Source organism: Clytia hemisphaerica, unplaced genomic scaffold (assembly GCF_902728285.1).
Source record: "Clytia hemisphaerica strain Z4C2 unplaced genomic scaffold, Clytia hemisphaerica genome assembly, whole genome shotgun sequence".
Classification (NCBI taxonomy): Eukaryota; Metazoa; Cnidaria; class Hydrozoa; order Leptothecata; family Clytiidae; genus Clytia; species Clytia hemisphaerica.
Window position 1 is genome coordinate 248,116 of NW_027103336.1, and position 13,523 is coordinate 261,638.

General features: G+C 35.5%; 1 protein-coding gene and 1 long non-coding RNA gene across 2 annotated transcripts; both read right to left on the reverse strand.

Moving 5' to 3' along the window:
* Window positions 1-2,261: 2,261 nt before the first annotated feature.
* LOC136818057 (uncharacterized) lies at window positions 2,262-5,559 on the reverse strand. The gene is made up of 2 exons (XR_010848196.1): window positions 4,694-5,559; window positions 2,262-2,635 (listed from the first exon to the last, which is right to left on the reverse strand). It is a non-coding gene; the product is annotated as an uncharacterized lncRNA (long non-coding RNA).
* A 4,551-nt stretch (window positions 5,560-10,110) lies between these two features.
* LOC136818018 (uncharacterized) lies at window positions 10,111-12,181 on the reverse strand. The gene is made up of 4 exons (XM_067074389.1): window positions 12,081-12,181; window positions 11,313-11,339; window positions 10,714-10,941; window positions 10,111-10,473 (listed from the first exon to the last, which is right to left on the reverse strand). The coding sequence occupies exons 1-4, from the start codon at window positions 12,112-12,114 to the stop codon at window positions 10,262-10,264; spliced, it is 501 nt and encodes a 166-aa protein (XP_066930490.1). The 5' UTR covers window positions 12,115-12,181; the 3' UTR covers window positions 10,111-10,261.
* Between the last annotated feature and the right edge of the window lie 1,342 nt (window positions 12,182-13,523).

Consider the following 13,523-nt stretch of genomic DNA (forward strand, 5'->3'; position numbering starts at 1 on the left):
AAAATTGGAGCCGGGTCTGTGCAAGCCATAACACTATCTTTTTTCACACTCTCGAATTCCCTCAAAGGGGTACAGAAACCATTAAATAGCAACATATGAGTCTCTGTAAGGGTTCCAAAGTTAATAAAATCGAAAATCAAATCCCAAAGGGTCATAAATTCTTGAAATTTAGACTAAAAGGTCTCTTTTAAGGATGTCAAAAACGTCGAAAAATGGACAGCATTTTTGAAATTCAGTTGGCTCGGAAAAACCCGTCATCTCGCAAACCTAGTACCCTCCGGGATCGCAGGTCATCAGAAGTAAAAAATTTTCAAATTCAAAATTTCAATCCAAATATTTCCAAATTTTGATAATTAGATGTAAGCTAATAGGTAATAGTTATCGGACAGTTGCGAGTACAATATGAGAAATATTTTACGAGTTCCGAGATTTTTCCGTACAATATTTTCCGAGCCTTTAGGCGAGGAAAATATACGGAAAATACGGAACGAGTAAAATATTTCCATATTGTACGAGGAAATGTCTGATAACTGGTTTATCGGTGACCCAAAAAATGCACTTTTTGTGTTGGAAAAAAGCGCAGGGCACTTTTGTAGCAAAGTGACGTTAGATTGTTGCTACCGCTACAATGCAACAACATCTTTTCGTCAATTTATATTTTTACATGTAAAATACAAGATATATTGTACTCTTTTTAACCAATCAGATTGCAGATATTTTTTGGATCGCCGATAAAAGAGAATATTGCAGAAAGATATTTAAATACTTACATGGGTAGTAGAATTCAGCTGAGCAAACTAAAAAAACAAGAAAGTAAAAATTAACGTCAATATATATATATAAAATATCGAAATAAGCTCTCGAGGCAGTTTATCATGTCTCTTCAAGCATCTCCAAATCATGGTGGACGACATTTTTTCAAAAAAAAAATTAGCCCCCCAGCTTCAGACGCCTTTCCAGGACCCATGTCCAGCAATACAAATTAGTTTATTATCTTATTTTTTAAATCACGCGTCCAAGAAAAAATCCATAAGTCAATCATTGGAAGATTTAATCATTTGATCAAACTTACCAGCGACGATTGCGATCAAGATGATGGTCTTCATTTTTGTTGTTTTGAGATCTTCTTTGAACTTGATTCAAAAGTTGAAGTGATGATTTAAAATGAAAACACCTACCCTATTTATACTCAATATCACAAATCTGAAATTATTTTCTTATCTTCGAACCGAAAATAACTTTATTTATTTACTATTTCTCCAAAATGAGACACTCACCCCCCCCTCAAAAATGATAGGAGGAAAAAGACACACAAATTTTACGAGACAGGTTTCACACTTATTCTAATAGTAATAGTCGGATCCAAGCCTCTCAAAATAAATACATTTATTTTCCTTACCAAATACTAAATATAATAGAAATATTAGCTACTCATCTTTACATAAAAATCAACTTCACACGCTTAAAAATACACCCGTTCTTATCCTTTGCATACAATTGTACGTTACTCATGTCACTTATTTATTATCACAAACACATTCCTTCCATTTACACTTCGATTCTCACAAGGTTATCATCAACTGAAATTTCGACATCCCCCGGACAAAAACTTCCAAACCCCGGTGGTCAAAATTGGGTGCCCAGACTGCCTCTGAAAACTGAGCTGTTTGGAAGAAACCGTAAGGAATTGAAAATTCGAGTTATGCTTCATAGTCAGATACCCTCATCCTCTTCTAACTGTCCACTTACCTTTATTTTATAAAAGTATACACAATGATTTAATAGTTTTTGTCTTGTGCTCCCTCGCACCGTATATGTGCTCCCTCGCACCGTATAATGTACTCCCTCGCACCGTATATGTACTCCCTCCCGACTCCCTCGCACCGTATATGTACTCCTTCACAATTATTTATGTATGATAATATATCATCGTCTACTTAAAATCTACATAAATTGCTAAGGGAAGTAACTAATAGCTAATGGAACTGTGGCGAAGTTGCTAGAGTTTGCAAGAAGTTACTAGTTGAGAGCTTGCCGACGTGTGAATAGCATCACTCAGAACACCCTTTTGAATTGCACGCTTCTGATCTTTAATTTTCGGAACGCAAATTAAAACCAAAATCGACATTTTATCCGAAACCGTAAATAAATTCATTTATTTTCTTATCTTCGAACCGAAAATAACTTTATTTATTTACTATTTCTCCAAAATGAGACACTCACCCCCCCTCAAAAATGATAGGAGGAAAAAGACACACAAATTTTACGAGACAGGTTTCACACTTATTCTAATAGTAATAGTCGGGTCCAAGCCTGTACACTAAGAGCATGTGTGGAAGGGGATCTACCCTGATGATCTAGTAAAATATATAGGTAACGTTATCATCAACTATAATCAGATTACATGCGACCTTTGCTTCCTTTGTCTTTGTCCTCCTTCGGTCAGCATATTGCGTTTTCATTCATCTTATCAGATAATTTTCACGTCTGTTATAATCGGAATTAACGCATGGTTTGGCATTGAATCGGCCATTGTTTGACTTGATCTCGAAATTAGGACACATACCAACTCTGTCGTTTTCAATTTGCTCGGCTCGTCCGATTGTTTGCCCCACGACTTTTCTCATCCAATCTCCTGAAAATAAAAGCAACAGGTGTAGCATTGTCTATACGTTGGAAGAATATTTCGAACATTTTCTTTTTGCCCTTCAAAATTAATCATCTCGTTAACTTTAGAATAAGCGAGAGATGGGCTGAATGTTGGCTTTAAGCTGTATCTATGACAATAACCTACTTCTATCTCCTCTTCCTTCTGACGCCGACCCCTACTCCTTCTTCCGCCCTCGACTTCTGCCCTTTTTTTTTTTTTTTTTTTTTTTGTCTCTGGTCTCTCAACTTCTGCCCCTTCTTCATCCCTATCCTCAACTTCTGCCCCTTCTTCATCCCTGTCCTCGACTTCTGCCCCTTCTTCATCCCTGTCCTCGACTTCTGCCCCTTCTTCATCCCTGTCCTCAACTTCTGCCCCTTCTTCATCCCTATCCTCAACTTCTGCCCCTTCTTCATCCCTATCCTCAACTTCTGCCCCTTCTTCATCCCTACCCTCGACTTCTGCCCCTTCTTCATCCCTGCCCTCGACTTCTGCCCCTTCTTCATCTCTGCCCTCGACTTCTACCCTTCCTGCCTCTTTCAAGAGTATTTGCATTTGAAATAGCTTTAAGATGTGAAATGTTTTTCTGTTTTAAATAATTTTCCGTTATCAAATAAATCAGCACTACTATTTCATTTTATTGAATTCACCGTTACTGTACTTTGGTGCGCATTACATGTTATCTAAATTTATTTTCGTATATTTTCTTTAAAGCAACATAAAAAGAATAACATTGAAAAATTGAATTGCCTGAAATTCATTATATCTTTAATACAGTAATCGTTCTATCTGGAACGCATTTTGTCGTTCTACTTATTTGACGTAAGCATCTACTTAGATCCTTGATCTCGTTCCATCTAATCGTTTTTCAATTGATACCATATAATTTTATGATTTACTCCTGTTATATGTAATGACTTCATCGGGAGATGGGCCAGTCAAATCAAAGATTTTTTTTTTTTTTTTTTTAATTTGTAAAATATAGAATTCTTCATATAAAAAGGTCGCGCGTAAGCCTTTCGTCTGACGAATATTGGGAAGCAGTGCCAAATCCCACTTAGGAGGTACTCTATAATTCTCAATGAAAATTATTAGTTTTCTTCGTATATCAGTGTTTGGCTAGAAATATATAGTTTTTGCCAATAAAATGTCCACATTCCGAGATTCACAAAAATGACAATGACAACAGATCGCAAACGTCGGTGAAAACAGATAAAGGAATTATGTACAAGATCTACTTCGAAATTTGCACTTATCCATCTCCAAGACAAACTTTTAACAGGGTTATATGAATTAGTGTCGAAGATTCAACATGGGGTTACATTTTTATTGCTTATAGTTATTAATCTGAAGATCGATTTATGCGTCATTTAGTCATTAAGTTAAATAACAAGTCATAGTTCTGGTTCAAATCTTTCAGATATCAATCTTATAAAAAAATATCAAATGTTTTCAATATTTATTTGCTAACAATCCGTAAATATGAGCTGACAGTAGTAAATCGATTCTTGTCTATTATATTTTGTTGTTATTATTATCATTATTTTTACATAGTATGAATATTGCATATGTCCGAAAGTCATTTTATCCCCAATATTCTACAAGCAAGGATATATTCCAATCTGACCTGCCGTTTTGTCATTTTCTTTATAATTATGTTAGTTCAATTTTTTTTTTTTTTTTTTGAGAACTTATAAAGGAAATTATCAAACTATAAAAGTAAGAGGTTGATGATTTTATCCGCCGAAAAGAATCATACCCACATTTTATGTCTACATATTTCTTCAAGTGGCAGTAGTTATTCCTTTTAAATCACATACGAAATCATGTCTTTCTGGCTCGAAATGTATTATTTTAAGCATTTTGATAGGAAAATTCCGAACAATAATTCGATTTTGAAAAGTGGACATGTCTGGGACATCTAACCGTACAGTTTTAAGAACAGTGAACAAAAAGAACGAGATCTAGCTTAACAAATTAAATTTTGATGTCAAAAGGATTTTGAGAGTGCAGTCTACTCTCAAAGTTCTTGAGAAATCAGCTTACCTATCACCAAAAATAAAGACATCTTCACACATCTCCTCTGTTTGCAAACTACAGCCTTTATAACGTATACAGTACCTTCTAAATCAACAATTATCTTTCGACTAATGACAGTTATTGCGGTGTTACCTACCTCGTTAATCCATGAAAAGAAATCGAACAGAAATTAATGTTTTATTCCGTGCAATTATTGTTCATTATGCAGAAATATTTTGCGACTGCCATAAGTATATTGTTTTTCTGACTGAGCAATTTTTTAAAGGAAAAAGAGACTTTGCATAGTATGATTTAACAATATAAAGTTTTTGATGCTTTGAAAGAGGGAATTGTAGAATCAAATATTTTCCAAGCGAAAGTTTAAACATGTTGTAAAAAATGCGATCGTGAATCTTTCTCTAGAACACATCAATGAACTAAACCTGATTCTCTAATGACCATTTTAAAAGGACATTTCGATACAGTATCTCATTTTAAAACTTCTCAAAGAAAGAAAACTTAATGTGTTTTAGCATGTTCGATGAATCCAAGCCCAGCTAGAAACGAAGAGTAATATCTGATCTGTAAGATCAAAACAAACCCATATACTTAACTTTTACCCTTGTGGTCTTCCTTATGTATGGGTGTCTTTCTTCTATCATTGACACTGTCTGTTCCTTACATATTGTTCCTTCCCTGTTCATCATTGGTGTTGGATGGGTTTGTTCTTCAATTAACTTTTGCTAGAGTTTGCAAGAAGTTACTAGTTGAGAGCTTGCCGACGTGTGAATAGCATCACTCAGAACACCCTTTTGAATTGCACGCTTCTGATCTTTAATTTTCGGAACGCAAATTAAAACCAAAATCGACATTTTATCCGAAACCGTAAATAAATTCATATAGGTATTGAAATCGTACCTCAATTAAGTTCAATTAAATTTTTGGATTAATATAGGAAATTGCAGGTGTTACGAGGAGTAAGTAAAACCAATTTCAATTTATTTATGTAATTTCCCTGAAGGCGTGTTCTTCGTGTGTTCCAGGCTTTGGTGACACGGAAATTGCAAGATTATTACATTGTTTTTTTTAGAAATGAAAGCCAGTAAATTCACTATTTGACAGATAGGGGTGTGTTTGTATGTCCGTGTAATTTTACTTGATAGGAAGTCGATGATCTAGCAGTTGAACTTCATTCTCGTTTACTCTTATATAATACCTTTTTTTTTGAAATCAAGTGAAAATACTCAGAAACTAAATTTAGCTTTACTTGAGCGAAGCGTAAAATTTTGGTAAAACTGGTCACCTATATTTTGTGATTGATCCAGAGACTTTATCAAATGGTATTTTATGCAATTAAATCATCAAAGAATGGTGATTGTTCTATGAACAATCGTTTATTTACAAACTATTCCCACTTATTTCATATTTAAGCACACCCCCACTGGAAAATTTGGTCAAACTTTCATCCGCAGTGTGGGAAAAATACCCTATAATTCCAGCACTCCAAAGACAAACCTCACTGGATTTTTTGAACTTGGAATAATATAATTTTTATCCCCATTGGGATTTTGACAGAATTTTTTTCCCTGTGTGGCCAAAAACTCCACCGAGCCAACCACCATTACCACCATATGAACTCTAATCTTTATGATGAAAAACGAATTTTGTTAAAATTCGCATTATTACGGGCACAGTAGTCATTAAAGGTGCAATAATTAGTTCTAAAATCCTAATCTTGATTTAATTTTTCTATTTCAGGCCCAAAATCCTTGTGCGCTGATTACCCACACAGCGACTACGTTGTCTTCCGATACCCACACAAACCAACTTATTACGTTCAATGCGTTGCTGGAAGCCCATTCTGCAGAAAATGCCCACATGGATTGATCTTTGACAACAAAGTCAAAGTTTGCGTTTTCCCAACAGTCCAAAAACCACATGTTCCACACAAACCAGCCAAAAAACATTAAATTTTTATCAGTAAAATTTTAAAACTTTTGTAACATAATTGCCACCTTTTAATTTTCTTAATCATTTTTAAAAGCATGTAAAGTAATACTTGAGTATTGTTTTAGTTTTTTTATCAAATAAAGAACCTTTCAAATGACAAAATAATAAAATTGTTTTCGTGCCTGAAAGTCACCCATAACTTTTAGTCAGACATCTGAAATTTGTATTTTACTGAGCTTATTGAATCATCGGCTCTGCTGACATAGATTTCACTCGATTTTGGCCCCTAATAATTTGATTGACCAAATGAAGAGAAACCCATACCATGATGAGATCCTCCGTTCTTGTCTAATCTTCGCCCTGATTTGTCAGCAAAAACAGACATTTTATGACATAATCATGAGAAAATACCCAACCTCTGAACTTCGTCCCCGTGTATCCCAGGTTTTATTTATATACTGATTGGCGCCAGAGAATATTATCTAGCGCTGTCAATAAGAATCAAAAAGCTGATAATGCCCAGGAAATGAGGCTGGAAACTTAGTGCCAACAGGATAAGAAGAAACCCCTTTTTTACAGACCAGGTAGGATTTTTTCCAGCAAGTGGGGATAAAAATAACGGACTGAAACTCGATGGGAATTAAAATTCTCATATCTTTTATGGCTTGGGATTTCAATTCTTTTGTTTTCAAGTCAGAAGATTCAGTGGGGATGGGAAAAATAGCATAACATTTAGCAATGAGCATTGGTTTCTTTGATTATTTTCAATGGGGACAAAAATTTGAGGATAAATTTCCAACGGGGACGATATTTTGGTCAATTTTTCCAGTGGGAAGGGGTCCCAGTGAGTCTGCGAGAAGGGGGTGTAAGAAGTTTTCAATCGGTCACTGAGAAAGGGGTGTTTCCACCAGAAGGGGGCATTCGGTTTGATAACGACCGTATGAATAGATAAATATAAAATTCTACCTCCATGACAATTATACCCCTCAGACAATTTCCCCCGGGACAATCCCCCTGTCAACTCTCTTTTTGATAACTTTTGAAATATCTATCAAATTAAATTGAAATCTTTAAAATTTTAGCATCATCGATGAAGTCTTCGCTAGTATTATGACGTCATCATTTTTTGAAAATGAAAAATAGGACCCCCTCTAACATTTTTCCTTATTAACACCCCTGTCTCACAACCCCGGTAGAACTTTTTCCTTCAGTGTGGATGAAAATTTCTATCAAAATGCTAATGGGGATAGAAAATCTATTGTTTCCAGCTCGAAAATTCCTTTAGGGATGGTTTTGGAGTGGAATCTTTTACATTCAGTTTTCAATGGGGATAAAATCATAGAGTAATTTCACAGTGGGGTTGAAATTGTAGGATATTTTTTCCACAGGGGACAATTTTTTAGCCCATTTTTCCACCGGGGTGGGGGGTCCACCGGGTCTGTGACACAGGGGTGTTTATTAGTTTTGTTTGATCAAATTTTGTGAGGCAGTTCGTTGGGTCACAAGGTCAATCTTTTGCCACCTGCTGGTATCGTGTATTTTACAGACCGATCTAAATTTGCCCTTTTTTTATCTAAATCAGGTCTAGGTTACTGTATCTTAGTGGGTTAGAAAATGCTAATGTTATTGACTTGAAAATTTGGTATCGCTGATACAAACTTGCAGCTAAGATTTCGCGTAACTAAAAACCGGATAAGCGGTTATTCTGGAAAATAAAAACGGACCGGTCCTGTAAAATATCAACAAAGCACGTGACCAAACTGAAATCTTGCACATTGTCAATATCTACCAATGGTGAAAATATACCGAGTGCGCCACAAAAAAGTTTCTCTCTTTAAAGTTAATTTTCTCGAGGTCTAAAAATACTCTAAAAGAACCATTCCTTTTTCATTGGAAAGAGGAAAGATAAACTTAAATTTTGATGGGTCATTTATTATATTCGCTTGATTAGGTCGAAGTTATGCCCAATTGAATAAAAAAGTTACTTTCAGAAAGTCCTCGAAAAGGTTGAAAATTGACCTATCAAATTTTTATTTTAAAATTGGCAATCGCAATAGTCATTTTCATGATTAAGAGCCTTATTAATTGATCAAGCACATAAATTTTGAAACTGAAGCCTCAAAAGAGTTAAATATGGGAAAGATGCTAGTGAAAAAAAATAAAAAAGATGCTCAAACTTTGCTGTGAATTCCTCCTGTCTTGGAGGAATGTCCTGGAGCAAAATCTTTTGTCAGGGCGGTCTGTTTTTTGCAAAAGAAAATTGTCAAGACTTAAACGGGTCAGTTGAAAACCTGGCCTAACTCTGTGGCCTGACTATATGGCCTATCCTATAGCTTACCTTTTGGGGTTCTGCGCTAGCGGATCGTCACCTACTAATACACCAAAAGGTCTTAATAAAGACCTTAAAAACTGAGAGTGTATGACCCACCAAAATATTTTAATTTAGTTAGACCTTCAGACTAATTTTTTTGGATTCTACAACAAAGACATTAAACATCAAAATTTGGTGAAATGAAAATTTTGACTTTGGACCCCAAGCGCATGGAACCAGCGCTACTGCATGACTTCTGACTTCTGGTGAAGCGCTGGGCAATTTTTTTCAGGAGGAGTCGTGGATTACCACCAAGCTGAAAAGGGACCCTTTAAAGCATCCTGGGGACTTGATTAAAGGTGCAATCCAACAGAGGTTCCAGTGGTTCCTAACTGAAAACAAAGTCCCCCACGCTTCTCGACACTCCAAATGGCGATTTCACAAATTTGGGCAAACAGGTTAAATTGTCCAGCTCAAATGGGGCAGGGAAACAGATGTTCAAAAAAAAAGTTCTCGGTGGCTGCTTTTGCCGGAGGTTAGGTATTTTCTCATGATTATGTCATAAAATGTTTGTTTTTGCTGACAATCAGGGCGAAAACAAAGTCTCCCGACACTCCATACTATTCTGGACGGACGGTGCTTAACTTTCGAGTATTAGACGCCCGGGGGGGGGGCAGTGGGTTTACCAACTGACAGTATGTGCGGCGAAAAAATTGGCTTTTGGAATCGCACCCTTACAGTGCAGAAAAAAATCGGTGAAATTCATACCCCTACAGTGCATTTTTTCAAATTTTAAACTCTTGTAGAGCAAAAAAATCAACATTTTCGAGCAAAAATTTGCAATTTTTCCCAGATTTGCTGAAATTTCCACCCTTACAGTGCATTTATCAAAAGTCCACCCTTACAGTGAATTTCTGATATTTTGAAAAACATACCCTTAACCGCCGCACATACCCGTCGGTCAATTTGCCTGTTTGCCCCCCCGGATTAAACGAGAACGGAGCATCTCATCATCGTATGGGTTTCTCTTCATTTGGTTAATCAAATTATTAGGGGCCAAAATCTATGTCAGCAGAGCCGATGATTCAATAAGCTCAGTAAAATATAAATTTCAGATGTCTGACTCCCGGGCCCGGGTTCTGACTTTAAAGTTATGGGTGACTTTCAGGCATAAAAACAACAATTTTATTATTTTGTCATTTGAAAGGTTCTTTATTTGATAAAAAAACTAAAACAATACTCAAGTATTACTTTACATGCTTTTAAAGATAATTAAAAAAAATTAAAAGGTGGCAATTATGTTACAAAAGTTTTAAAATTTTACTGATGAAAATTTAATGTTTTTTGGCTGGTTTGTGTGGGACATGTGGTTTTTGGACTGTTGGGAAAACGCAAACTTTGACTTTGTTGTCAAAGATCAATCCATGTGGGCATTTTCTGCAGAATGGACTTCCAGCAACGCATTGAACGTAGTAAGTTGGTTTGTGTGGGTATCGGAAGACAACGTAGTCGCTGTGTGGGTAATCAGCGCACAAGGATTTTGGGCCTGAAATCGAAAAATTAAATCAAGATTAGGATTTTAGAACTAATGATCGTACCTTTAATGACTGACTGTGTCCATCTAATAATGTTTAATTTTAACAAAATTTGTTTTTCATTATAAAGATCGGAGTTCAATTTAAAACTTTTTGGAATTGATTAAGTGGCTCAGACGCTTTAACCTATATAAGTTAAAATCCAATTTGAAAAAAGCTTAAAAACATGTAAACATCTTTCTTCAACTTACATTGTTCTGGGTGTGGCCTATGTGGTTTGTGTGGTTTACATCCATGACCTTTACAAACAGGAACAGTGCGTCGGACACAAACTGAGAATTTGTTGTTGAATTCAGTGTGAGGTGGGCATCGTTGGCAAATTGGTGCTCCGTTTGAACATTGAACAAAAACATCAGGTCGGTGTTCGTCTAATGCGAAAAGAGCTCCATCTGGCTTGTTGTTACATAAGCTGTATGAGCCTGAGGAAAGAAAGAATGATGTTTAAATTATTTTACAAAAATATTTTCCATAAAAGGTATTCTATCTACTTTGAAAATGTTTGTTACAGTTGACTCCCTCTAATTCGACCGAGCTTTTTCTTCGAATTAGAGAAAGATTGCAGGAAGTGTTTCATATGACTTTCCAGTTGAGGGGATCAACGTTTTTATTCGAATTATAGAGAGATTCGAACAACAGAGCTTCGAATTACAGACAGTATAACATGATTCCCACACTTGAACTGAAATTTTGAATTTAAAAAAGAAGAAATCTTCAATCCCTTAGTATGAAAAGCCTGAATTACGAATTACGTAATCACGAATACAAGTGATAAAAAAACTGAATAACTTACATGGGGTGTAGTATTCTGCTGTGCAAGCTGAAAATGAAGAAAAAGAATGAAAAGATTAGATTTTGGATTTGACATTGTCTCTTTGTATGTAATTTTTCTGGAATTGAGCCTTTAAGAAATTTTTTTGTATCATCAACTATACTATGCATCAACTAAAGAGGATAATAGAATCAGATGTGGGGATTTTTACGACCATCAGCGGGTTTTTGAAAGAAAGTCACGTAAAGGATGTCACATACCCGTACCCACGAAGTATAAGCCCGAAGGGCTAGAAGTCAATCTCCTTGGTAGGATTTGAAGCCAACAAATCCTACCAAAGTTGCGCGGCCTTGAGCGGCTCGCCTGGTTTTTATACAAATGACAGATAAAATTTATCGCTGAATTTCGAAAAAAATATCAATCGTAAACAAAGGAATTGCTAGATTCAATCTGTCGTCAAAAGGTTAGAGATTGAACTCTAGCCCTTCGGGCTTTAAACTCAATGACCCGTACCCACGATTTGTCCTAAGAGAGTCCTCCTTTTCCTGGGCATTACCGAGTTTATGTATCGGAGGATATAAAGGGCGACGGTAAGCGAAGTCGACGTCTCTATATCGCCTAAACAGTAAGACGACAGTATTTTGGTGTCTTTACTGTCGTCGAGCAAAGTAGACAGCGGTTTGGCTACATGTCAACTTTGCTTCATACCGTTTCCTTCGATTTATCTCGAATTACATAAACTCGCTAGTATTTGAAGGAATCTAACTTGGTCTTTAAGGTAATACTTACCAGCGATGATGGCGATCAAGATGATGGTCTTCATTTTTGTTGTTTTGAGATCTTCTTGAACTTGATTCAAAAGTTGAAGTGATGATCTCAAATGAAAACACCTACCCTATTTATACTCAATTTCACAAATCTGAAAATAACATTAAAATGCTATAGTGATTACTATTAAATTGGTATTGCTAATTGGCCCTCATTACAAGAGGAAATGGGCATCTTAATCGTAAAATTGCAATTTAATTAAGCCTGAGCTAAAATCTTGCTGCAAAAACAAGTTGATTATTTACATTCTATATTTCACTAGTATTTCCGTATTGCTAATATCCGTTTACCATCCGTTTTCAATTGTTCAAGTAATCTTTAATTCATTACTGGGCTGATTATATTCTTGAAAAAAATATATTTTTTTAAGACTGTTTCGACATGAATTTTCGCAATTAAATAGATTTCAGATTAAAATTATAATCATAATTATTATTATCCCTGAGGTTATATAACCAATCTCTTTTGAGAACTGAAAAAATGTGAAAAAGGCAAGTTTTAAGGTGTGTTGTAAGAAGTATGAGTCAGCAAATTTAGTTCTCGCAAAGAGTTACTTGAGCTCTTTTGCAAGGAAGTTGAATCGTGGAGGTAAAAACCGAAATCTAAATCTAAATTCGGAGGTCCACTTACTAGGCAAATTATGTTATTTTTAATGTTAAGCTTTTTTATTTCAGGAGCTTTTAACATTAGCCCCCCCCATCGAACAGAAAAAGCCCCCCTCCCCACGTCTAGTGCGAGTAGGGATAAGTGAAAAACAAGCGTATTACAGGCGATACTAAAACTAGAGGGACATTCTAAAAACATAAAATGAAAATCTGGGCCCGCATTTAGAAAAATTTGACGAGTTAAGTGTTTCATCCATTTAGTATATTTTCTTTATCACAAAATTACACCCGTGTCACAGACCCGGAATTTTAGCCCCACCGGGAAATTGACTTATATTTCATCCCCACTCGAAATTAAATGTTTAAAAATTGCACTCCAAAGCCATCCCCATTGGATTTTTTAACCTTTGAGCAATAACATTTAATCTCCATTCGGATTTCAATAGAAATGTTTATCTCCAGTGAAGAAAAAAGTTCCTCCGGGGCTGTGAGACAGGGGTGTAAAATTTTTTTAGCCCTTGGAGCCAATGTAAAAAGAATTTCAATGACTGTACGTTTTTTCCCATAAGAACAAAGTATACACGTTTTTTTATAAGAACAAACTATATAAGAACTTAAGGCTTCGATGGCCAAAATGATGAAAGTAAGAACATTTAAAAAAACTTTAGGCTTAAAACTCAAAAAGTTAAGAACATCCGAAGGCTTCAGAAATTTTGAATGCTTTTATAAATATATTTTATAAAAACGTGTATATGTGTAAATGTGTTAGTTTCTCCCGAAAAAATTTGTCATATCACTT